Here is a 22,500-nt window from a genome sequence, read left to right on the forward strand (position 1 = left end):
GCGGCTGAAACTCTGGTAGAAGACGACGGCTCCACTTTATGCAGCACATGACGTAACACACGCCATGGCAGAATGAGGGTCACCAGCGGTGGGCAAGGTTTTTAGCCGGCGACTTCTAAGGGCTCATTTCGTACTGATATATTCTTGTAAAGTGTATTTTTCATATATGTATGGGTACATAGATCCTCTACTTCTAATTTTCTCTGAAAACTACAAGCTGTATGTCCTTAGGACCAAGGTCCGCAGTTTGATCGCCGATACAGGAAGTCACGATTCAATGAGTCTTTCGATTCACCGACCACTCTCAGTACTTGCTACACTACAGTGGAACCTACTTATAAAGACCACTAATTAGTGAATTATCGGTTATAGCGAACAAAGTGCGAACTTTGGTTGGTCACGCTTCATTTCAGAGGCATTTATTCTTTCTATAACGAGACCTAAGACGCGAGAAATACCGTGATATCGCCTATAACGAAGAAATATTTGCTTCGTGCGAGGCTTAAAATTCGAAAAGTAGCACAAAAAGCAAAACACATATTGGAAGACAATTCACAATCACATTTCTTTTTTTTTTATGTGGCCGTGAATTGCTCTGAAAAGCCGCCAGTCGAAGATCACATCCTTCTTCAAATAAATGTGAACCCCGGCCGGTTTTCTCAAACGAACTTTGTTCTGTTGTAATTTAACCCTCTCATGTTTCGGTCTATACAATTTTAATTGCCATAAGGAGAGAGGTAAGGATTACCTCGTTTATAGTGGGTTTGAAGCCTAGAATAATGCGTGCTTGTATCTAGGATATGCATAGGAACACCAATGCATAGGAAATTATGCGACCACGTCGAACAAAAATAGCTGGAATGCTTCATATATCGAACATCAGGTAGCGCGAAACGCCCCTAGAAGTTGGCTTTCCTTCACAAGAAGTTGGCTTCTCGCAGGAACTTGGCTTTATCTCGCGAAAGGGGGCTTTTTACGTGCACATGGCTGAACGAGCGGTGCGATTAGCAGGGCTCCGCGCGGAGTGAGTAGAAACTACCGCTTGCCACCTCGAGCTTTCTCCCATGATTCCTCGTCGTCGCGCTAGTCGTAGCGTGATCGCCGTCCGCTTCACGGCAAAAGAAAATAATAAAGAAACGAACGGAGACTATGCTACACGCCGATATACGCGTCTGCCCGCGATCCATGTGTTTAGAAAGTAAAAAGCTATCTTTGATAAAATTCGCTTTTTTACATCGATGCCGCATTTTCTTGCGTACAATCTGCCCCTGCGCATAACCCAAACCTCCAAGTTCCAACTTCAAACCGCGGGGAAAAACATAATAAAGAAAGAAAACCCCGCGTGCTGTCGTGAAGCCGCCTACCTTGCATTACTGTAATGCTGTGCCGTGATGTCAACTTGCGCACCAAAAATACGGCAAACCCATTGAAAATTTCATATCGAACTAAACGATATATCGAACTAATTCCCGTTTTCTTTGCGAGTTCGTTATGTGCGGGTTTGACTGTAGATAGTCTGAAACGAAGATGTTATAGGCTTGCGTTTATGGCCAAGTCAGTTAAAAAGTAACTAAATAATCACAGCCTAATGTCTAAAGCGCAGGGTTGCATGGTCAAATTCAGAGGTTTGATCCAAGCGACGGCCACGCTTTCGTTTAATTAAAGAGATTTCAAACGGGGCGAGGCGGAAACGTAGTTCAACTATATTGCAAACCGCCTGGAATGAGACACCCTAGATTAATTAAAAAAAGGACGACGTGCGCTCCGCACTCACCTCTCAGTTTTCTTTTCTCTCTGACTCCTGCCTGGTTCCTCGCCCATCGAGCTTTCGACCCTGGCTGGCACACCGAGCTGGGAAATCTCGAGAGGTGATGTCGACGGGCCCGGAAACGCTTCCACCACGGGCCAGTCTATGCGGGTCACAACGGGCGGACTGTCTTCTCTCATCTGCGTCGACAACTCCGGCGGCTGCGCTTCCGCGACCACACTGGAACTGAATTCCATAGGCGGAACGGCCACCAGCGTATCCCGAGGGAAGTCGATGGTCAGCGCTCGCAGCTCCGCGTGGATTGCGGCCAGCGGAGTCAAAAAGTCGATGACGAACAAATCGGGGTCGTCTGAACACGAGTACGCCGTGTACGCGACGCCATCTTGCAGCGCGACCACGGGGTGTCCCACGTCGGTTGACACCGGATCCCCGATGTCGGGGGATACCCGTCGCGAAGGCGGAGCGGCATGTTCCACGGAAGGCGCCAAGTCTGGTGCCACCACGGCTTCGATGATAGGACCGTGATCCAGCGTGTGTAGTTCTGATGGCTCTATGCTGACAACGTCCTCGGTTCGCGTTTTCCGCGCTTGCAAAGACGGCACGTTGGCGAAGCACGACTTGGAGTGACTCTCGTAAGGTAACAACGCGGCTGGCTCACTCTCTTTCGTCGCGCTGTCGGCGGCTGCCATAGGCGAGGTATCACTCCGAGCGTCGTCTCCTCTCGGGACTGCATCGGCACTCTGTTCGCAGCGGAGCTTCTTTGGCGGAGGTTCCAGCTCTTGCGCAGCTATTTCCGGCGGCACGCTCAGTGCAGCTCTGGACTGGATCGTTGTTCCTTCCGAAGGTTGTGCGCCCTGTTCTGTAGTTGACGGCGCAAAGGTGCCTTCAAGCGTTCTTTCAGGCGTCTTCTGGCCATGCACTTCTGGTATAACATCCGACTGTCGTTGCTGCGCTTCCTGCGACGGTTGTAAGCTTATGTCTCCAGGAGACGCGGAAACCTCACCGCTACATTCGGGTTGTCCCGTAGCTCGCATTTCACTGTCAGACGTGCCTTGTTCATGTTTAGCGCCAGGAGACACTGTTTCGTCGGATATTTTTCCAGCGAACTCTTTTGGACCGCCCTCTACCAACTTTTCCACACTCGACCCTGTTGGATGTGCTTCGGGTGCGGCGACTGCTTCGCCAGATGAAGCTTCAATCGATCGCACAGCCGATGGTTTCAACATAATCGCGACTTCAGATTGCTCTTCATCACGTGGTTGGCGTGCTGTCTCTGTGGCTAGTACTGGGACTTCTTCGGTGTCGAGTGATTGCCCCACATCCACATCTGGTAAGTGTGTTTGTTTTACAGTGCCATCACTTGCACATTTAGCGGCGAGCCTTTCTGCGGACGTTGTTTCTACTGGCTCTTCCGATGATGGTTTCATGCTGGTCACGGACCCAACGACAACTCTCTCTGGCAACTCATTCGTTAACTCTGATGTGACTGATGTTTCTTCTAGTTCTAGCGATTGTCCAGGCATATGCTGGCCTTGTGGGCGAGTTCCAAAAGGAGCAATGTACTGTTTCGATTTAGGAACGAGGGCTTCTTCAGATGTCAGATCAGTCGACTCTTCACCTTGTGGCTTCGTGACGACCTCGACCTCTGCTTGCAGTCCCTCGTGTTTTTGATGCGGTGCTCGTGAAGAAGGTACAGAAGCATCTTCACTCTCCACCGAAGGCAGCGTGAACGTTTCCTGTTGTTGAAGTAGTTGAGGAACCCGTTCATGTCTTTCTGTGGCGGCAGAGCTCCTGGTTTTACGAGACTTTTCGGCTGCTTCTTCGGTTGATGTTTTCGAGGAGGAGTCGAACTCGATGCCCTGGAATGTGTTTTCGGATCGTTGGCACGCTTGTTCCTGTGGGTGTTGCGAGGTTTCTTCAAGATCACTTGACCCAGCAAGCTTTTGGTGTTGCATAGCCGTGGCCTCATCGCTGCCATGTGCAGATATTTCTTGAAATGTCCCTTCTGCTGTCTCCGAAGCTGAAGCTTTTGTGACATGTTCCACCACCGAGGCCGCTTCTTTCTGATGAGCTATTTCCACTGCAGTAAACGAAAATTCTTCCGTTCCTTGGGATGGCTCCGCGGTCCTTTGATAATCCGCACGGCAACGGTCTTTCACTGTAGTGAGGCTGTGTGCTTCTTCAGATGCCGTTTCTGCGGATGATGTAGCCGAAGGCGGCGCAGCGGTTTCGAAGTCTGATTCCACTTTCTTGGACCACTGCTGTTCTGAACTTGGTAATGAGAACTCGTCGGTCATCGTTGCTGACGCAGCAGCCTGATTTCGCGTCCCATCGTCGTGGTCACGTTCGTGTTCTCTCGCTGCAGAGAGAAACACATCCTCTGAAGTCGCTTCACTTGACGCTAAGCCTCGCGGTCGCGTGAAAGGCCCTAAATGTTTATTGGGGTGTATGTCTGATTCTGCTGTTGCCGTGTCAGCGGGCCGAATATCTGTCATCGCGGAAGAGAACGCTTCGTCAGACGAAACATCGGTCCAACCCTCACCATGCCGTTTCGTGACTCCTTGAAAGCTTGCTTCTTTTCTTTCTCGGTCTGCTTCCAGAGCGGCAGGTAACGTTCCATAGTGCTTTTGTTGAGACTTCGCGCTAGGTTCGATTTCTAGAGCCGTCTCAGCAGTCTGGTCTAAGTCCCTTTCTTCGATCGATTTGCGGGGTGATGATCCATAATTTTGCGACGTTCGCGGCTTCGCAAAAGTAGGCTCAGCTTCCTCTGACGTTACTTGGGACTGTTCAGTCAGTTTTAACGATTTTGTAGCGTGCTCGTAGTCCGTAGACACGACGGTGGCTAGACTATGTGCGGCTGTGGCCAATAATTCTGTAGACGTTACGTCTGCTAATTCGTCATAACGTTGTTGCTCGGGTGCGCTCGCACTAGGGCGTGTTCCTACAGTAAGAGCTGGGGCCTCCGACGTGTCCTGCGATGCCCCCGCTGTGGTGGTCTTATCAAATGCAGGGCGGCATTCTGCACTGCTCTCATGCGCGAAGGAATAGTCCGGGAAAGTGAAGGATGACTCTGTTGCAAACGCATCTTGAGCTGCAGACGTAGATCGATTGTTTTCCGGTTCCAATTCGTGTTCTCTCTGGAGCAAGCCATCTGAATCTGCTGCATGAAAGTCACCCTCCGGGGCTTCTGCTGTCAAGGAGCCAGGTTCGTATCTTGCTGTTTGTTCGTAAGCGGCAGCAGGTGTTGCTGTGGCTCCTTGTCCCGTTATTTCGTTTTTACTGGTTTCAGGCTGTATCACGTTAAATGATTCTCGATCGTGCTGCGGCGACAGGTCAGAAATGACACTAGTCGGGTGAATCGGTGCCGGCGCAGATTTGACAGGTGTTCCAGTTTCGATGAATTGAGGCACATAAAGATATTCTAATTCGTACTCTGGTGGCCGGACGACATTTGCGTTTGTGATATTACTCGATTCGCTCGCTGCTTCTTTTCCTTGATCCGTTATTCTACCCATATAATCTGAAGTTTCGCGACGAGCTTCTGACTTCATAAATTCCGGTACGTACATGTATTCTAGTACATACTCTGGAGCTTGTTCGCATGCCGCTGTTGTGACTGGTGACAGAGGCTCTTCAACTGGTGCAGCTGTTGTAATATCATTGGCTGTGTACGCATGTGTCCAAGCAGACTCGAGTGAAACTTTCCCAGGACAATCAGAGGTCACAGCTTGTCCAGCTGCTTTCTCCTTCATAAAATCAGGTATATATAAGTACTCTTGTTCGTACTGCAGTGGTGGCGCCGCATTAGCTTCGTCAGGCAGCGGCTTTGAGGCACCTGCATCGGCTTGGCCAAGTAGCTTGAACTTTTTATTTTTCATATGCGAGCTAGACAACTTTACATCAGGAAGCAAGGGTGCGTCTTCTTGCTCTTCGTTTCGTTCTGATTCAACGTTCTTATGAAACGTTTTATACGCATGGGCCTCGGAGCTCTTTCTAACTTCCCCAGAGGTCGAACTCTCCGGTACAAACTCTTCATGTTGATCTTTGAGTTCCTCTTCAGCGGGGATATCGATAATCTTGTAAGTCGGGTGTGCATCCTGTGAAGCTATTCGTGGAGGAGGAGGAGGTGGTAGCTTGGGTTCCATGTTCGACTCGGTCACAGTACTGTCTGGTGTTGCGCGAATCTCAACCAAATGATATGTAGGTGAGGCGGGGCGCAAGATGACACGTGTGTCGGCTATCTGAGGTTCCTGTGGTTGGTTGTCCTCGGAAGCAACGTTATCCTTGTCAAATTTCTCCAGCGGGATACTCTCGTCGGCATCTTGTGATGCCGATTCTCCTTTAGACGGCTCTTCGGTCACCACGTCCTGTTCAATAGCAGCGAGGGGTTCCTGCACCGAACCTTCGCGGGAGTACATTCGGTAGGTGGGGCTATCGCGACGAGTAGAGACGGGCTCGAGCACTATCTCTTCATGCTGTTCCACGGGTTTTTCATCTGCCGCCTCATCGATAATCTTGTAAGCGCGGTGCGGCTCTGGCGAGCCTGACTGACTACGAGACACTGGTTCGGGCTCGAGAGTAGGCACAGCCTGTGTGGTGTCGGGTGTCGAGGCATTGTCAAGAAGTTTGTACGTCGACGAACTAGGGTGCGCAATGAACGGCACTTCAGGAACTTCAGGTTCCTGCTGCGGTGGACTCTCTTCGCTAGCTGTGATTTCCTTGAAACTGTGCTTTAGCGAAGACATTCGTTCGTCGGAAGAAGCGTCCTTTCTCAAAGACTCAATATGAGCCTTTCCTTCCTGTACACTTGCTTGATCGTGTGACTTTAGGGACTCCTGTTCACAGTTCTGCTGACGCTCATGTTCCGGAGTTTCTTTCACTGCGGGCTGAGGTACTGTGTATAGTGTTGAACATGAAGCGCCACTCTCCTTAGCGGAAGCATGAGCGCTTGGCTCCGTCGGCTGTTGGGTCCCGAACTTGCTAGTCGCGACCGAGGCTGGCGAATATCTGTCCTCGACATCTGGCAGTCTTCGCGCCTCGACTGCTGCATTCCACGACGGCTTCGCTTTTTCCGACTGACGCCCTCGGATAGTCATCCCGTCAGTGCGCTGCCGCTGCGCTTCCTCCCCGGACGGCTGCGGACTTATAGGAAAGTCAGCTTCTTCTACGGATGGTGCGTCCGAAGCCGAGTGCAGCACCGTCATCTCAACAACGCTCGTCGGGCGTGGGGCGGCGCTTTTCGCACCGAAGGTGTAGCGTGTGGTCACGACCTCGGTCTCCTCGGCAGACGGAATGTCCGGCATGTCAGCCGCCTTCATAACGGTTCTTGCATCAATCTTACGTGGTGGCGATCCGATGCCCATCGGCGGGTGGAAACCCAACTCCAACTCGTCGACTGAAGGTAGTTCGTCCGCGAAGTCCCTGTCTAAAGGCCGCGAGCAAGGACTGCGCGTTCGCTTTTGTCGACTTGCTTGAGGCTGCTGTTGGTCCGTCGCAAATGGAACGAGCTTTCCTGCTTCTTCCTCGGCGACGCTGGGCCGCAACGAGGCAATCATTTCAGCCTCGACGACCTCTAATCTTCGACGTTCCGCCTCGCTGAGAAACTGCTTCAGTATGACGTCATTTCGGACGGCACTTCTGACAAGCTTCTTTGACTGCGGGTCTCCATCAGTAGACTTCACCTTCTTGGCTGGTTTCAAGGGCTTCACGATTTGATAGGTCTCCTTTACACGCGTCTCCTTCTTGACGTTGGCCGTGACGAAGCGATCGTCGTCCGTGTACGACGGCTTTTTGTTTTCATCCTGTGTGCGCGATTCATCGATGCCTGTTGCAGAATACGTCGGCCTTCCACCATTGAAACAGCTCAAGGGCACGGACTCGCCGTAATGCATCTCTTCATCCCTTTCACTTCGAAGTACAATTGTCCTTGTTATAAATTCGGCAGACTTGCTCTCCTCGTCCGAGTTTCGACGAGAAGCGGCAGACGAAAAATCCTCCGACGCTATGGGCTCGACGTATTCAAGTTTCTCTTTCATGTGAGTGATCTTCTCAGTTGTTAAGACTTCGAGGTTATCCTTAGAAGTATTGCTCTTGTGTCCCACAACGGAAGTCTTCGACGAAGCGTCGTCGGATGCCGCGTTCTCGTAGGTCGACGGCAGAAGTCTCTGAAAACGCTCGACCGTTGTGACGTCACGAAGGATTCTTCTCGTGATGGCGTCAGCGGGAATTGAAAATGAGCTAAAGTCGGATGACGATGAGCTGCGCCGCGCTTTTCCGGTCGCGTCCTTCCTGACTCCCGATAGCTGCTGCTCTGGAGGAAAAGGTAGCCGGTCAAATTCCAGCTTTATGCTTTCGAGGTCGGCATCGCAGGGCGTTTCGGATTGCCCGAAAGCTTCAGTGAACCGAGAGTAGTAGAAAAGTCCGTTTGCGATATCATCTTGTAGCAAGTTGCGCTGATCACTTTTGACGTCGACAGTGACCGGTGTCTGAGCAGACGAAGCGTTCACAGTTTCCTCTGTACTCGACCTGACCGCAATTTCTTTTCCCTCTACCCTGCTCGCACCAACTGACGAGGTAGACTTCGAAGACTCGGCGTCGCCGGGAACATCCGCAGCGACAAGCCTTTGCTTCAACCTTTCCTTGCAAATATATTCAGCGCTTTCGAACGCAGGTGCTATTTCCTCACTCGAAGATATATGCGGGGTAATAACTGCTCCAGAAGCAATCTGTTCTGGTACACTGGATTCCCTCAAGCCGTCCGTCCTTGAGCCATGAAAAACGCTTTCCTTGGTGGCTCGTTCCAAACCGGCGTTATATTCTACAAGCTCTCCTTTTAGTGTTCTTGCATATTCTTTCAGTGGTTCATGTGCAATGAAATGTGCTGCAGATGGCAACCCTGCTTCATAACCTCGACAAGGTCTTACGTGCTTTACAGCCGGCATTGCACCTACGGTACCTGATGGTTTCATTTCTAATAAAGTACCAGGCAGTTCTCGCTTCATAAATTCTGGCACGTAGAGGTACTCCATTTCGTAAGGAGGAGGCTCTACGTAAAGCACACCGGCTGGTCTCACTGCACGGAGAGCTTCCATTTCCACTACTTGACGATGTGCCACTTTCGATGGTTCGCGTGTCATAAATTCTGGTATATACCTGTATTCCAATTCGTAGGGGGGCGGGCGAACTTCGGCATATTCAGGCACTTCAAACTTGAAAACCTCAGTCTGTTGTCTTTTCTCTATGACAGGTGCTTCTAAATGAGATCTCCAAGAAGTTATATCTGGTGCGTAGGGGAATTCCACTTCAAAGCCAGGAGGAGGTCTTATATGCTTTATGGTTGGCACGGCGGCTCCCAGAGCGACTGGTTCCTTTTCTTTTACAGGGACACTCGTAGGCGCTTCTCGTGAAATGAATTCTGGCACGTAGAGGTACTCTAGTTGGTAAGAAGGAGGCTCCACATAAAGCACACCGGCTGGTCTCACTGCCTGGAGAGCTCCCTCTTCAACTGCTTGACGATCAGCCACTTCCGTAGGTTCACGTGTCATGAATTCTGGTATATACCTGTATTCCAGTTCGTAGCTGGGAGCATGTATTTCGGCATGTTCAGGCACTTCAAACTTGAAAACTTCAGTCTGTTGTCTTTTTCCTTCACAGGTGCTTCTAAATGAGAACTCCAGGAAGTTAGATATGGTGCGTAGGGGAATTCCACTTCATAACCAGGAGGAGGTCTTGCATGCTTTATGGATGGCACGGTGGCTGCAAGAGCGACTGGTTCCTTTTCTTTTACAGGGACACACGTAGGCGCCTCTCTTGCAATGAATTCTGGCACGTAGAGGTACTCAAGTTGGTAAGAAGGAGGCTCTACATAAAGCACACCGGCTGGTCTCACTGCCTGGAGAGCTCCCTCTTTCACCTCCTGACAATGTGCCACTTCCGATGGTTCACGTGTCATGAATTCTGGTATATACCTGTATTCTAATTCGTAGCTAGGGGCGTGTACTTCGGCATGTTCAGGCACTTCAAACTTGAAAACTTCAGTCTGTTTTCTCTTTTCTTTCACAGGAGCTTCTAAATGAGATCGCCAGGAAGTTAGATCTGGTGCATAGGGGAATTCCACTTCATAACCAGGAGGAGGTCTTGCATGCATTATGGTTGGCACGGTGGCTGCAAGAGCGACTGGTTCCTTTTCTTTACAGGGACACTCGTAGGCACTTCTCGTGAAATGAATTCTGGCACGTAGAGGTACTCAAGTTGGTAAGAAGGAGGCTCTACATAAAGCACACCGGCTGGTCTCACTGCCTGGAGAGCTCCCTCTTTCACCTCCTGACGATGTGCCACTTCCGATGGTTCACGTGTCATGAATTCTGGTATATACCTGTATTCTAATTCGTAGCTAGGGGCGTGTACTTCGGCATGTTCAGGCACTTCAAACTTGAAAACTTCAGTCTGTTTTCTCTTTTCTTTCACAGGAGCTTCTAAATGAGATCGCCAGGAAGTTAGATCTGGTGCATAGGGGAATTCCACTTCATAACCAGGAGGAGGTCTTGCATGCTTTATGGTTGGCACGGTGGCTGCAAGAGCGACTGGTTCCTTTTCTTTTACAGGGACACTCGTAGGCACTTCTCGTGAAATGAATTCTGGCACGTAGAGGTACTCAAGTTGGTAAGAAGGAGGCTCTACATAAAGCACACCGGCTGGTCTCACTGCCTGGAGAGCTCCCTCTTTCACCTCCTGACGATGTGCCACTTCCGATGGTTCACGTGTCATGAATTCTGGTATATACCTGTATTCTAATTCGAAGCTAGGGGCGTGTACTTCGGCATGTTCAGGCACTTCAAACTTGAAAACTTCAGTCTGTTTTCTCTTTTCTTTCACAGGAGCTTCTAAATGAGATCGCCAGGAAGTTAGATCTGGTGCATAGGGGAATTCCACTTCATAACCAGGAGGAGGTCTTGCATGCATTATGGTTGGCACGGTGGCTGCAAGAGCGACTGGTTCCTTTTCTTTTACAGGGACACACGTAGTCGCCTCTCTTGCAATGAATTCTGGCACGTAGAGGTACTCAAGTTGGTAAGAAGGAGGCTCTACATAAAGCACACCGGCTGGTCTCACTGCCTGGAGAGCTCCCTCTTTCACCTCCTGACGATGTGCCACTTCCGATGGTTCACGTGTCATGAATTCTGGTATATACCTGTATTCCAGTTCGTAGCTGGGAGCATGTATTTCGGCATGTTCAGGCACTTCAAACTTGAAAACTTCAGTCTGTTGTCTTTTTTCCTTCACAGGTGCTTCTAAATGAGAACTCCAGGAAGTTAGATATGGTGCGTAGGGGAATTCCACTTCATAACCAGGAGGAGGTCTTGCATGCTTTATGGATGGCACGGTGGCTGCAAGAGCGACTGGTTCCTTTTCTTTTACAGGGACACACGTAGGCGCCTCTCTTGCAATGAATTCTGGCACGTAGAGGTACTCAAGTTGGTAAGAAGGAGGCTCTACATAAAGCACACCGGCTGGTCTCACTGCCTGGAGAGCTCCCTCTTTCACCTCCTGACAATGTGCCACTTCCGATGGTTCACGTGTCATGAATTCTGGTATATACCTGTATTCTGATTCGAAGCTAGGGGCGTGTACTTCGGCATGTTCAGGCACTTCAAACTTGAAAACTTCAGTCTGTTTTCTCTTTTCTTTCACAGCAGCTTCTAAATGAGATCGCCAGGAAGTTAGATCTGGTGCATAGGGGAATTCCACTTCATAACCAGGAGGAGGTCTTGCATGCTTTATGGTTGGCACGGTGGCTGCAAGAGCGACTGGTTCCTTTTCTTTTACAGGGACACTCGTAGGCACTTCTCGTGAAATGAATTCTGGCACGTAGAGGTACTCAAGTTGGTAAGAAGGAGGCTCTACATAAAGCACACCGGCTGGTCTCACTGCCTGGAGATCTCCCTCTTCCACTACTTGACGATGTGCCACTTCCGATGGTTCACGTGTCATGAATTCTGGTATATACCTGTATTCTAATTCGAAGCTAGGGGCGTGTACTTCGGCATGTTCAGGCACTTCAAACTTGAAAACTTCAGTCTGTTTTCTCTTTTCTTTCACAGGAGCTTCTAAATGAGATCGCCAGGAAGTTAGATCTGGTGCATAGGGGAATTCCACTTCATAACCAGGAGGAGGTCTTGCATGCATTATGGTTGGCACGGTGGCTGCAAGAGCGACTGGTTCCTTTTCTTTTACAGGGACACACGTAGTCGCCTCTCTTGCAAAGAATTCTGGCACGTAGAGGTACTCAAGTTGGTAAGAAGGAGGCTCTACATAAAGCACACCGGCTGGTCTCACTGCCTGGAGAGCTCCCTCTTTCACCTCCTGACGATGTGCCACTTCCGATGGTTCACGTGTCATGAATTCTGGTATATACCTGTATTCTAATTCGTAGCTAGGGGCGTGTACTTCGGCATGTTCAGGCACGTCGAACTTGAAAACTTCAGTCTGTTTTCTCTTTTCTTTCACAGGAGCTTCTAAATGAGATCGCCAGGAAGTTAGATCTGGTGCATAGGGGAATTCCACTTCATAACCAGGAGGAGGTCTTGCATGCATTATGGTTGGCACGGTGGCTGCAAGAGCGACTGGTTCCTTTTCTTTTACAGGGACACACGTAGTCGCCTCTCTTGCAATGAATTCTGGCACGTAGAGGTACTCAAGTTGGTAAGAAGGAGGCTCTACATAAAGCACACCGGCTGGTCTCACTGCCTGGAGAGCTCCCTCTTTCACCTCCTGACGATGTGCCACTTCCGATGGTTCACGTGTCATGAATTCTGGTATATACCTGTATTCTAATTCGAAGCTAGGGGCGTGTACTTCGGCATGTTCAGGCACTTCAAACTTGAAAACTTCAGTCTGTTTTCTCTTTTCTTTCACAGGAGCTTCTAAATGAGAACTCCAGGAAGTTAGATATGGTGCGTAGGGGAATTCCACTTCATAACCAGGAGGAGGTCTTGCATGCTTTATGGATGGCACGGTGGCTGCAAGAGCGACTGGTTCCTTTTCTTTTACAGGGACACACGTAGGCGCCTCTCTTGCAATGAATTCTGGCACGTAGAGGTACTCAAGTTGGTAAGAAGGAGGCTCTACATAAAGCACACCGGCTGGTCTCACTGCCTGGAGAGCTCCCTCTTTCACCTCCTGACGATGTGCCACTTCCGATGGTTCACGTGTCATGAATTCTGGTATATACCTGTATTCTAATTCGTAGCTAGGGGCGTGTACTTCGGCATGTTCAGGCACTTCAAACTTGAAAACTTCAGTCTGTTTTCTCTTTTCTTTCACAGGAGCTTCTAAATGAGATCGCCAGGAAGTTAGATCTGGTGCATAGGGGAATTCCACTTCATAACCAGGAGGAGGTCTTGCATGCTTTATGGTTGGCACGGTGGCTGCAAGAGCGACTGGTTCCTTTTCTTTTACAGGGACACTCGTAGGCACTTCTCGTGAAATGAATTCTGGCACGTAGAGGTACTCAAGTTGGTAAGGAGGAGGCTCTACATAAAGCACACCGGCTGGTCTCACTGCCTGGAGAGCTCCCTCTTTCACCTCCTGACGATGTGCCACTTCCGATGGTTCATGTGTCATGAATTCTGGTATATACCTGTATTCTAATTCGAAGCTAGGGGCGTGTACTTCGGCATGTTCAGGCACTTCAAACTTGAAAACTTCAGTCTGTTTTCTCTTTTCTTTCACAGGAGCTTCTAAATGAGATCGCCAGGAAGTTAGATCTGGTGCATAGGGGAATTCCACTTCATAACCAGGAGGAGGTCTTGCATGCATTATGGTTGGCACGGTGGCTGCAAGAGCGACTGGTTCCTTTTCTTTTACAGGGACACACGTAGTCGCCTCTCTTGCAATGAATTCTGGCACGTAGAGGTACTCAAGTTGGTAAGAAGGAGGCTCTACATAAAGCACACCGGCTGGTCTCACTGCCTGGAGAGCTCCCTCTTTCACCTCCTGACGATGTGCCACTTCCGATGGTTCACGTGTCATGAATTCTGGTATATACCTGTATTCTAATTCGTAGCTAGGGGCGTGTACTTCGGCATGTTCAGGCACGTCGAACTTGAAACTTCAGTCTGTTTTCTCTTTTCTTTCACAGGAGCTTCTAAATGAGATCGCCAGGAAGTTAGATCTGGTGCATAGGGGAATTCCACTTCATAACCAGGAGGAGGTCTTGCATGCATTATGGTTGGCACGGTGGCTGCAAGAGCGACTGGTTCCTTTTCTTTTACAGGGACACACGTAGTCGCCTCTCTTGCAATGAATTCTGGCACGTAGAGGTACTCAAGTTGGTAAGAAGGAGGCTCTACATAAAGCACACCGGCTGGTCTCACTGCCTGGAGAGCTCCCTCTTTCACCTCCTGACGATGTGCCACTTCCGATGGTTCACGTGTCATGAATTCTGGTATATACCTGTATTCTAATTCGTAGCTAGGGGCGTGTACTCGGCATGTTCAGGCACTTCAAACTTGAAAACTTCAGTCTGTTTTCTCTTTTCTTTCACAGGAGCTTCTAAATGAGATCGCCAGGAAGTTAGATCTGGTGCATAGGGGAATTCCACTTCATAACCAGGAGGAGGTCTTGCATGCATTATGGTTGGCACGGTGGCTGCAAGAGCGACTGGTTCCTTTTCTTTTACAGGGACACACGTAGTCGCCTCTCTTGCAATGAATTCTGGCACGTAGAGGTACTCAAGTTGGTAAGAAGGAGGCTCTACATAAAGCACACCGGCTGGTCTCACTGCCTGGAGAGCTCCCTCTTTCACCTCCTGACGATGTGCCACTTCCGATGGTTCACGTGTCATGAATTCTGGTATATACCTGTATTCTAATTCGTAGCTAGGGGCGTGTACTTCGGCATGTTCAGGCACGTCGAACTTGAAAACTTCAGTCTGTTTTCTCTTTTCTTTCACAGGAGCTTCTAAATGAGATCGCCAGGAAGTTAGATCTGGTGCATAGGGGAATCCCCCTTCATAACCAGGAGGAGGTCTTGCATGCTTTATGGTTGGCACGGTGGCTGCAGGAGCGACTGGTTCCTTTTCTTTTACAGGGACACACGTAGGCGTCTCTCTTGCAATGAATTCTGGCACGTAGAGGTACTCAAGTTGGTAAAAAGGAGGCTCTACATAAAGCACACCGGCTGGTCTCACTGCCTGGAGAGCTCCCTCTTCACCTCCTGACGATGTGCCACTTCCGATGGTTCACGTGTCATGAATTCTGGTATATACCTGTATTCTAATTCGTAGCTAGGGGCGTGTACTTCGGCATGTTCAGGCACGTCAAACTTGAAAACTTCAGTCTGTTTCTCTTTTCTTTCACAGGAGCTTCTAAATGAGATCGCCAGGAAGTTAGATCTGGTGCATAGGGGAATTCCACTTCATAACCAGGAGGAGGTCTTGCATGCTTTATGGTTGGCACGGTGGCTGCAAGAGCGACTGGTTCCTTTTCTTTACAGGGACACTCGTAGGCACTTCTCGTGAAATGAATTCTGGCACGTAGAGGTACTCAAGTTGGTAAGAAGGAGGCTTTACATAAAGCACACCGGCTGGTCTCACTGCCTGGAGAGCTCCCTCTTTCACCTCCTGACGATGTGCCACTTCCGATGGTTCACGTGTCATGAATTCTGGTATATACCTGTATTCTAATTCGTAGCTAGGGGCGTGTACTTCGGCATGTTCAGGCACTCAAACTTGAAAACCTCAGTCTGTTGTCTTTTCTCCATGACAGGTGCTTCTAAATGAGATCTCCAAGAAGTTATATCTGGTGCGTAGGGGAATTCCACTTCATAACCAGGAGGAGGTCTTATATGCTTTATGGTTGGCACGGCGGCTCCCAGAGCGACTGGTTCCTTTTCTTTTACTAGGGACACTCGTAGGCGCTTCTCGTGAAATGAATTCTTGCACGTAGAGGTACTCTAGTTTGGTAAGAAGGAGGCTCCACATAAAGCACACCGGCTGGTCCTCACTGCCTGGAGAGCTCCCTCTTTCACCTCCTGACGATGTGCCACTTCCGATGGTTCACGTGTCATGAATTCTGGTATATACCTGTATTCTAATTCGTAGCTAGGAGCGTGTACTTCGGCATGGTCAGGCACTTCAAACTTGAAAACTTCAGTCTGTTTTCTCTTTCTTTCATAGGAACTTCTAAATGAGATCTCCAGGAAGTCAGATCTGGTGCGTAGGGGAATTCCACTTCATAGCCGGGAGGAGATGTTGCATGGCTTATGGTTGGCACGGCGGCTTCTTGACCGATTGGTTCCTTTTCTTTAACAGGGACGCCCGCAGGCGCCTCTCTTGCAATGAATTCTGGAACGTACAGGTACTCTAGTTGGTAAGGAGGAGGCTCTACATAAAGCACACCGGCTGGTCTCACTGCCTGGAGGTCTCCCTCATCCACTACTTGACGATGTACGACTTCCGAGGGTTCACGGGTCATAAATTCTGGTATATACCTGTATTCCAATTCGTAGGTTGGAGGGTGAACTTCCGCATGTTCGGGCACTTCAAACTTGAAAACTTCAGTCTTTTGTTTTTTCCCCGTTAGAGGTGCTTCTAAGTGAGTTCTCCATGAAGTGAAATCTTGTGCGTAGGGAATTCCACTTCATAACCAGGAGGAGGTCTTGCACGTTTTATGGTTGGCACGGTGGCATCTTGAGCGACTGGTTCCTTTTCTTTAACAGGGACGCCCGTAGGCTCCTCTCTTGCAATGAATTCTGGCACGTAGAGGTACTCTAGTTGGTAAGAAGGAGGCTCTACATAAAGCACACCGGCTGGTCTCACTGGCTGGAGAGCTCCCTCTTTCACCTCCTGACGATGTGCCACTTCCGATGGTTCACGTGTCATGAATTCTGGTATATACCTGTATTCTAATTCGTAGCTAGGAGCGTGCACTTCAGCATGTTCCGGAACTTGAAACTTGAAAACATCACTCTGTTTTCTCTTTTCATTCACAGGAGCTTCTAAATGAGATCTCCAGGAAGTTATATCTGGTGCGTAGGGGAATTCCACTTCATAACCAGGAGGCGGTCTTGCATGCTGTATGCTTGGCACGGTGGCTGCAGGAGCGACTGGTTCCTTTTCTTTACAGGGACACTCGTAGGCGCCTCTCTTGCAATGAATTCTGGCACGTAGAGGTACTCAAGTTGGTAAGAAGGAGGCTCTACATAAAGCACACCGGCTGGTCTCACTGCCTGGAGAGCTTCCCTCTTCACCTCCTGACGATGTGCCACTTCCGATGGTTCACGTGTCATGAATTCTGGTATATACCTGTATTCTAATTCGTAGCTAGGAGCGTGTACTTCGGCATGGTCAGGCACTTCAAACTTGAAAACTTCAGTCTGTTTTCTCTTTTCTTTCATAGGAACTTCTAAATGATGATCTCCAGGAAGTCAGATCTGGTGCGTAGGGGAATTCCACTTCATAGCCGGGAGGAGATGTTGCATGGCTTATGGTTGGCACGGCGGCTTCTTGACCGATTGGTTCCTTTTCTTTAACAGGGACGCCGCAGGCGCCTCTCTTGCAATGAATTCTGGAACGTACAGGTACTCTAGTTGGTAAGGAGGAGGCTCTACATAAAGCACACCGGCTGGTCTCACTGCCTGGAGGTCTCCCTCATCCACTACTTGACGATGTACGACTTCGAGGGTTCACGGGTCATAAATTCTGGTATATACCTGTATTCCAATTCGTAGGTTGGAGGGTGAACTTCCGCATGTTCGGGCACTTCAAACTTGAAAACTTCAGTCTTTTGTTTTTTTCCCCGTTAGAGGTGCTTCTAAGTGAGATCTCCATGAAGTGAAATCTTGTGCGTAGGGGAATTCCACTTCATAACCAGGAGGAGGTCTTGCACGTTTTATGGTTGGCACGGTGGCATCTTGAGCGACTGGTTCCTTTTCTTTAACAGGGACGCCCGTAGGCTCCTCTCTTGCAATGAATTCTGGCACGTAGAGGTACTCTAGTTGGTAAGAAGGAGGCTCTACATAAAGCACACCGGCTGGTCTCACTGGCTGGAGAGCTCCCTCTTTCACCTCCTGACGATGTGCCACTTCCGATGGTTCACGTGTCATGAATTCTGGTATATACCTGTATTCTAATTCGTAGCTAGGAGCGTGCACTCAGCATGTTCGGAACTTGAAACTTGAAAAACATCACTCTGTTTTCTCTTTTCATTCACAGGAGCTTCTAAATGAGATCTCCAGGAAGTTATATCTGGTGCGTAGGGGAATTCCACTTCATAACCAGGAGGCGGTCTTGCATGCTGTATGCTTGGCACGGTGGCTGCAGGAGCGACTGGTTCCTTTTCTTTTACAGGGACACTCGTAGGCGCCTCTCTTGCAATGAATTCTGGCACGTAGAGGTACTCAAGTTGGTAAGAAGGAGGCTCTACATAAAGCACACCGGCTGGTCTCACTGCCTGGAGAGCTCCCTCTTTCACCTCCTGACGATGTGCCACTTCCGATGGTTCACGTGTCATGAATTCTGGTATATACCTGTATTCTAATTCGTAGCTAGGGGCGAGTTCTTCGGCATGTTCAGGAACTTCAAAGTTGAAAACTTCAGTCTGTTTTCTATTTTCTTTCACAGGAGCTTCTAAATGAGATCGCCAGGAAGTTATATCTTGTGCGTAGGGGAATTCCACTTCATAGCCGGGAGGCGGACTTACATGCTTTATGGTTGGCACGGCGGCTTCTAGAGGCACTGGTTCCTTTTCATTTACAGGGAAATTCGTAGGCGCCTCTCTTGCAATGAATTCTGGTACGTAGAGGTACTCTAGTTGGTAATAAGGAGGCTCTACATAAACCACACCGGCTGGTCTCACTGCCTGGAGAGCTCCCTCTTCTACTCCGTGAGGTGTCGCCCTCCCGAAGGTTCAGGCGTGATAAATTCTCTCATATATCTGTATTCCTTTCCGTAGCTAGGAGCGGGCACTTCCGCATGTTCAGCGACTTCAAACATGAAAACTTCAGTCTTTCCTGTTTTCTCCTTCACAGGTTGCTTCTACAGGAGGTCCGCGTGAAAAAAACCTCTGGTGCTTCGGAGAATTCAACTTCATAGCCGGGAGGAGGTGTTGTATCCTTATGGTTGGCACGGCGGCTTCTTGACCGACTGGTACCTTTTCTTTAATAGGAACACCCGTAGGCTGCTCTCGTGCAATGAATTCTGGCACGTAGAGGTACTCGAGGTGGTAGGGAGGAGGCTCTACATAAAGCACACCGGCTGGTCTCACTGCCTGGACAGCTCCCTCTTCACCTCCTGACGATGTGCCACTTCCGATGGTTCACGTGTCATGAATTCTGGTATATACCTGTATTCTAATCGTAGCTAGGGGCGTGTACTTCGGCATGTTCAGGCACGTCGAACTTGAAAACTTCAGTCTGTTTTCTCTTTTCTTTCACAGGAGCTTCTAAATGAGATCGCCAGGAAGTTAGATCTGGTGCATAGGGGAATTCCGCTTCATACCAGGAGGAGGTCTTGCATGCTTTATGGGTTGGCACGGTGGCTGCAAGAGCGACCGGTTCCTTTTCTTAATAGGGACGCCCGTAGGCTCCTCTCTTGCAATGAATTCTGGCACGTAGAGGTACTCAAGTTGGTAAGAAGGAGGCTCTACATAAATCATACGGCTGGTCTCACTGCCTGGAGGTCTCCCTCTTCCACTACTTGACGATGTGCCACTTCCGAAGGTTCGCGTGTCATGAATTCTGGTATATACCTATATTCTAATTCGTAGCTAGGAGCGTGCACATCAGCATGTTCAGGCACTTCGTACTTGAAAACATTAGCATGTTTTCTCTTTTCTTTCAAAGGAGCTTCTAAATGAGATCGCCAGGAAGTTAGATCTGGTGCATAGGGGAATTCTACTTCATAACCAGGAGGAGGTCTTGCATGCTTTATGCTTGGCACGGTGGCTGCAGGAGCGATGGTCCTTTTCTTTTACCGGGACACTCGTGAGGCGCCTCTCTTTCAATGAATTCTGGCACGTAGAGGTACTCAAGTTGGTAAGAAGTGAGGCTCTACATAAGCACACCGGCTGGTCTCACTGCCTGGAGAGCTCCCTCTTTCACTCCTGACGATGTGCCACTCCGATGGTTCACGTGTCATGAATTCTGGTATATACCTGTATTCTAATTCGTAGCTAGGGGCGTGTACTTCGGCATATTCAGGTACTTCAAACTTGAGAACTTCAGTCTGTTTTCTCTTTTCTTTCACAGGACGGTTCTAAATGAGATCGCCAGGAAGTTCTATCTGGTGCGTAGGGGAATTCCACTTCATAGCCGGGAGGCGGACTTACATGCTTTATGGTTGGCACGGTGGCTGCAAGAGCGACTGGTTCCTTTCTTTTACAGGGACATTCGTAGGCGCCTCTCTTGCAATGAATTCTGGCACGTAGATGGTACTCAAGTTGGTAAGAAGGGGGCTCTACATAAAGCACACGGCTGTGTCTCACTGCTGGAGAGCTCCCTCTTTCACCTCCTGCGATGTGCCACTTCCGATGGTTCACGGTCATGAATTCTGGGTATATACCTGTATTCTAATTCTTAGCTTAGGGGCGTGTACTTCGCCATATTCAGGTACTTCAAACTTGAGAACTTCAGTATGTTTTCTCTTTTCTTTCACAGGAGCTTCTAAATGGATCGCCAGGAAGTTAGATCTGGTGCTAGGGATTCTAGCTTCATAACCAGGAGGGAGGTCTTGCAATGCTTTCTGGGTTGGCAAAAAAAAAAGAACGGGGTGCTTGCAAGAGCGACTGGTTCCTTTTTCTTTTACCGGACATTTCGTAGGCGCCTCCTTGCAATGAATTCTGGCACGTAGAGGTACTCAAGTTGGTAAGAAAGGAGGCTCTACATAAAGCACACGGCTGGTCTCACTGCCTGGAGAGCTCCCTCTTTCACCTCCTGACGATGTGCCACTCCGATGGTTTACGTGTCATGAATTCTGGTATATACCTATATTCTAATTCGTAGCTAGGAGCGTGCACTTCAGCATGTTCAGGCACTTTATACTTGAAAACATCAGCTTGTTTTCTCTTTTCTTTCACGGGAGCTTCTACAATGAGATCTCCAGGAAGTTATATCTGGTGGTAGGGGAATTCCCCTTAACCAGGAGGCGGTCTTGCATGCTTTATGCTTGGCACGGTGGCTGCAGGCGGCGACTGGTTCCTTTCTTTTCAGGGACACTCGTAGGCGCCTCTCTCGGCATTCGGAATTCGGGCGCGTAGGTAATAGAGCGGTAAGAAGGTTCTAACAAGAAGGAAGGCTCACTACATAAAGCACAACCGCTGGTCTCACTGCCTGGAGAGCTCCCTTTCACTCGTGAGGTGTCGCCCTCCCGAAGGTTCAGCGTGATAAATTCTCATATACTGTATTCCTTTCCGTAGCTAGGAGCGGGCACTTCCGCATGTTCAGCGACTTCAAACATGAAAACTTCAGTCTTTCCTGTTTTCTCCTTCACAGGTGCTTCTAAGGAGGTCCGCGTGAAAAACCTCTGGGTTCGGAGAATTCACTTCATAGCCGGGAGGAGGTGTGTATCCTTTATGGTTGGCACGGCGGCTTCTTGACCGACTGGTACTTTTCTTTAAAGGAACACCCGTAGGCGCTCTCTTGCAATGAATCTGGCACGTAGAGGTACTCGAGGTGGTAGGGAGAGGCTCTACATAAAGCACACCGGCTGGTCTCACTGCCTGGAGCAGCTCCCTCTTTACCTCCTGACGATGTGCACTTCCGATGGTTCAGTGTCATGAATTCTGGTATATCCTGTATTCTAATGTAGCTAGGGGCGTGTTACTTCGCATGTTCAGGCACGTCGAACTTGAAAACTTCAGTCTGTTCTCTTTTCTTTCACAGGAGCTTCTAATGACAGATCGCCAGGAAGTAGATCTGGTGCATAGGGGAATTCCGCTTCAACCAGGAGGAGGTCTTGCATGCTATGGTTGGCACGTGGCTGCAAGAGCGACGTCTTTTCTTTAATAGGACGCCCGTAGCTCCTCTTTGCCAGAGCAATGAATTCTGGCACGTAGAGGTACTCAAGTTGTAAGTGGCAGGAGGCTCTACATAAATCATACCGGCTGGTCTCACTGCCTGGAGGTCCCTCTCTTTCACTCTCTTGACGGTGTGCCACTTCCGAAGGTTCGCGTGTCATGAATTCTGGTATATACCTGTATTCTAATTGTAGCTAGGAGCGGTGCACTTCAGCTGTCAGGCACTCGTAACTTGAAAACATTCAGAGCTGTTTTCTCTTCTTTCAAAGGGCTTAAATGAGATCGAAGGAAGTAGCTGGTGCATAGGGGAATCTACTTCATAACCAGGAGGAGGTCTTGCATGCTTAATGCTGGCACGGTGGCTGAAGGAGCGACTGGTTCCTTTTCTTTACAGGGACACTCGTAGGCGCTCTTTCAATGAATTCTGGACACGTAGAGGTACTCAGTTGGTAAGAAGGAGGCTCTACATAAAGCACACCGGCTGGTTCACTGCCTGGAGAGAGCTCCCTCTTTCACCCTGACGATGTGCCACTTCCGAGGTTCACGTGTCGGAATGCTGGTATATACTGTTTATTCTATCGTAGCTAGGGGCGTGTACTTCGGCATATCGGTACTTAAATTGAGAACTTCAGTCTTTGTCTTTTTCTTCACAGGAAGCTTCTAACGAGACGCCCAGGAAGTTATCTGGTGCGTAGGGGAACTCAAGTCATAGCCGGGAGG

The 22,500-nt window shown here is 49.3% G+C and overlaps 1 protein-coding gene across 1 annotated transcript in view; it reads right to left on the minus strand.

Moving 5' to 3' along the window:
• Window positions 1–4,061: 4,061 nt before the first annotated feature.
• The window catches only part of LOC125758224 (titin homolog), a 25,273-nt gene continuing 6,834 nt past the window's right edge, over window positions 4,062–22,500 (minus strand). The window contains exons 4-6 of the mRNA XM_049415186.1: window positions 18,919–19,058; window positions 5,767–8,253; window positions 4,062–4,127 (exon numbers count right to left, since the gene is read on the minus strand). Coding sequence (XP_049271143.1) covers window positions 4,062–4,127; window positions 5,767–8,253; window positions 18,919–19,058 — 2,693 coding nt within the window. The remainder of the gene's footprint in view (window positions 4,128–5,766; window positions 8,254–18,918; window positions 19,059–22,500) is intronic.

The sequence above is a fragment of the Rhipicephalus sanguineus genome, chromosome 4 (genome assembly GCF_013339695.2).
Source record: "Rhipicephalus sanguineus isolate Rsan-2018 chromosome 4, BIME_Rsan_1.4, whole genome shotgun sequence".
Lineage (NCBI taxonomy): Eukaryota > Metazoa > Arthropoda > Arachnida > Ixodida > Ixodidae > Rhipicephalus > Rhipicephalus sanguineus.